At 38.7% G+C, this 4317-nt stretch overlaps 1 protein-coding gene across 1 annotated transcript; it reads right to left on the bottom strand.

Moving 5' to 3' along the window:
- Positions 1–774: 774 nt before the first annotated feature.
- LOC114611175 (olfactory receptor 8B3-like) lies at positions 775–1704 on the bottom strand. Its single transcript, XM_028755826.1, has one exon. It carries the CDS (start codon positions 1702–1704, stop codon positions 775–777), a length of 930 nt encoding a protein of 309 aa, XP_028611659.1.
- Between the last annotated feature and the right edge of the window lie 2613 nt (positions 1705–4317).

Here is a 4317-nt window from a genome sequence, read left to right as displayed (position 1 = left end):
TGCCTCTTCCAAGTTGTTCTTGGCCAGTGTTTTATTACAGAAATGAAGACACACCCTTGAGTGTTTAAGACCAGGAAACAGTTTCCTTTTGTGGTTCCTATTCATTAATTTCAGCCTCATAATTTGTAATGGCCCATTCTACTGTTCCGGTCCGTGGGTCAGGGCCTAGCAAGAGAGAGAGTGGGGACTGGGGACGGAGATGAGAAGAATGGAGACGAGACAGAGTCTGCTCTAGAGATGAGACAGAGTCTTCACTGGAGACGCAGTCTGCTCTGGTCTCTCCTCAAGTGTCTCCTTTTATATCTCAAGTCTCGCCTTGAGTCTCGCCTTTAATCTCTCTTTGAGCCTTGCCTTGAGTCTCTCAAGTTTTGGGATTTAAGGCCTGTGCCACCACTGCCTGGCCTTGATTGAAAGGAAATCATGGGTATATCAAGATATTTGTCAGAGTGTGCTCAGTTGTTGTAGGCTGTTGAAAACAAGTCTCTTGTCAGGGTATATGGCTCAAGATGGCTGTAAAAATGATAGCCCAACAATAATTGGATGAGAAAAAGGCAGGCTTGTTTAATTATTATATAACACATACTTATTTCAACACATAATGCTATATCTCAAAATTTTCTGAGTGGAATATCTTTTGCCATTTCAATAAATTATAAAAATTAAATTAAGAAATATAAGAAGAAAATGAAGAATAGAGTTAGCAATTAAATATGTTGACTAAATACAAGGTATATTTAAAACCAAAAGTGCAGGCATGAAGACACATGTATTCAATTAAACCTTCCACCTTGCCAAAGTTTTCCTTAGGGCAACTTTAACATCTTTATTTTTCAAGCTGTAGATTAAGGGATTCATCATAGGAACCACATTGGTATAAAACACAGTAGAAATTTTTGAGCCTTCCATAGACCCATGTGAGGAGGGTTGGAAATACACAAATGCACCTGAACCAAAGAACAGAGAGACAGCAATGATGTGGGAGCTGCAGGTGCTGAAGGCTTTGGACCTGCCCTTAGAGGAACTGATGCGGAAGATGCTGGACAGGATAAAACCATAAGAGACAAAGATGGTAGGAGTGGGACCAATGATATTGATGACCACTATGACATAAGCTACAACCTTGTTAACATAGGTGCTGGTGCAGGAGAGCTGGAGCAAAGGGAGGATGTCACAAAAATACTGGTTGATCTTTGCATCACAGAAAGTCAATCTCAGCATACACACAGTCTGAGCTACGGCCTCAGAAAATGCCATCAAATATGAACCAATCATTAGTTTTAAACATACTTGAGGGGACATCATAACATTGTACAAAAGTGGATTACAAATGGCCACATATCTATCATAGGCCATTGAAGTCAGCATATAGCATTCAGAAACAACAAAAAAACAGAAGAAATAGAGTTGAGTCATACACTGCATATAGGAAATGACATTCAGTCTTAGTATGAAGTTCATCAACATTTTGGGAGTGAACACAGAAGAATAACAAAAATCTATAAAGGACAAGTTAAAGAGGAAAAAGTACATGGGTGTGTGAAGATGCGAATTTAGCAAAACTAGAATCATCAACCCCAAATTTCCTAATGCAGTGACTAGATACATTGCTAGAAACAGAAGGAACAGGGGTATTTGGAGATCTGGCTGGTGTGTTAATCCTACTAGAATGAATTCAGTCACCAAGGAGACGTTTACTGAGTCCATTCTTTTCTAAGGGAATCTGTAGACATAGAAAAAAGAGAAACATTAGAAGATGATCCACACTCAGTCATGGGTCCATCCCACCTGCGATGTGCATGCTACTAATGTTTCTTCTAGCTCCAATTATGTCTACTGAATCCGCTGGTATAGTTGCAAGCAAATTGCTTTACCATCATAAGGCTAATAGTACCATATTTCAGTATTATTTCTGAAAAACAAGTTACATGCAAAGGATGAGGCAGAAAAACTATAAAAAGTAAGAGTCAAATATTTCCCACTTAATTTTTTATTCGATAGAACCCTCCCTATATTAATGAAGTCTGAAGCAGATGCTATGGCAATGCAGAGGTACCTTCTGCAGCTACAGATTTTCATCTGTTTTGGTATGAATGAAAAACATGTGTTTAATCCAAAACTATAAGAACAATAGTAATATAATTACTGGCTAATGTCACAGTGTCATTAATCTTGAAGACTTGAGTCCTAGGCATGCATAAGAACCATAATAGAGATGCTGGAAATCCAGTGGCCACTTATGCCTGTTACCAACCTCTGTTTCCTCTGATGCTTTTCCCCACTTTCTCTTAGTCTACAGTTTTACAGGATAGAAAATAAACAGCATTGCTGATGGTCTTCCTATATGAGGAAATCTGTTAGTTAGTATACCTGTTACTCAGAATCACAGTATTTTCTGTTCCCCTTCTCTCTCTCTCTCTCTCTCTCTCTCTCTCTCTCTCTCCCTCTCTGTATGTTTGTGTGTGTGTGTGTGTTCCTGTATGTGTGTGCTTTTATTTGAAAATAAATTCTCTCATACAATACATTTTCAGGATAGTTTCCCCTCTATACTGCTTCCTATTCTCCGGCACCTCCCTTTTCCTCTTGATTCACTCATCCACTGTTCCCTCTTCAGAAAAGAGTAGGCCTCCAAGAGACAACAACCACACATGAAAAAACATAAATAAGCCAAGGTAAAAGTCCTCATATGGAGGCTGAATGAGGTAATCCAAAATGAGAAAAGAAGTCTCAGAAGCAGACAAAAGAGAGAAACACCCACTCCCACTGCTAGATGTCCAAATCCAAACCTTAAAGATTTCTTGGGTTCCTATTCTTCCATGTTTACCTGGTAGAAATACTCCAGACTCCAAGGATTCATTTCATATCTTGTCTTTCTAAGAATACATAGTCAAAACTTAGTGCCTAAATGTTCCTGGAATGATGACTGAATTTTAGTACATAGTCTGTGATTAATACTTTGAGTCTTTACTTGAAGCAGAAAAAATATGAGTTGTAATGATATCATCCCACTCCCAATAATAAGACACAGAGGACTTTGTATGGGTTTACCTGCAGAATACACGTGCTTACAAACAGTGTGAAAGTGTGTCTGCTTCTTCCCCAGAGAATAGCATTAACTAGAAGAGTGAACTTGGGGAATTGTGTTACACCCTGGATGATGATCTGTCTTTAGCTCTTGAGGGACTCATGTATTTTCTCTTCTCTCTGTGGAAGTGCATCCCCCCAGTTGATGTAAAAAGACAGAATCTCATTTCTGCAATCATTTTGGGACCTATAGAGAAATGTGTGTTTTAGATTCTTAGTCTATTCCTTTCTGCAGTTAATTGAAAACTATCCACAGGCTGTAGTCTGGGATCACTAAGTTTTGTTTCTGGTAGATGTGGCATGTTTTAGCACTAGCTTCCAGAGCTAGGTCTTGTGAAACACCGTGACATATTTTTTGAGAAATTGTTACTTACAAACATTTATTAAAAAATTCTGATTACCCTGTTCAGCCAGTGAGATTTATTATTTTATTTTTTCACACTGTCATTCTAAAGTGACTAATTGGGTAATATTTAATTTATCTACTTCTCTTTCGCGCATATTTCTTTTAATGCCATTCCATGATCATTGCCTAATGATAGGTCCTAAACTTCTTCTAGGTGCCCCTTCTAGGTGTCTTATTGTTTATTGTTCACCTCATTCTCTCTCTCTCTCTCTCTCTCTCTCTCTCTCTCTCTCTCTCTCCCTCACTCCCTTCCTCCCTCCCTCCCTCCCCCCCCTCTCTCTCTCTCCCTCTCTCCCTCACTCCCTTCCTCCTTCCCTCCCTCCCCCCTCTCTCTCTGTCCTTCTCTCTCTGTCTCTCTCTCCTCTCTCTTTCTCTATCCTTCTCTCATAGCCTATGCAATTAAAATTATTGTAACCTTATTTCTTGAAATTCTTCTAAATTACTCAATAGGTTTCTTATATACTATTTACAAAATTAGTAGTCTTATGTATGCTAGATTTTTTTGAGACTTTGCATAGACTGTGAATCTCAATAACACAATTCAGTTAAAACCTCCCAGACTCTAAGCAATCACTTTACTCTGTTCATACAGTTGTCCATTTGGACCTTGAACATAAGCTGTAACTGAGGATGTGTGCTAGGTACCTGATAGAAGGTGGTAAACGTCCTGCTTCTTGACCCATTTCAAAGCACATGAGTAACATGAGGAAGATTATGAAGATAAATGCAGCCATAATACATAACTTCAACAAATATTATAGAAGTTCCTACTATGTGCCCTCTATGCTATTTAGAACAGGAATTGAATAGTAGGTAAGCAGCAAGAAATT

Source organism: Grammomys surdaster, unplaced genomic scaffold (assembly GCF_004785775.1).
Source record: "Grammomys surdaster isolate TR1022 unplaced genomic scaffold, NIH_TR_1.0 126086, whole genome shotgun sequence".
NCBI classification, from domain to species: domain Eukaryota; kingdom Metazoa; phylum Chordata; class Mammalia; order Rodentia; family Muridae; genus Grammomys; species Grammomys surdaster.
The sequence above is the reverse complement of the archived record's forward strand: the minus strand, read 5'-3'. Positions and strand labels throughout refer to the sequence as shown.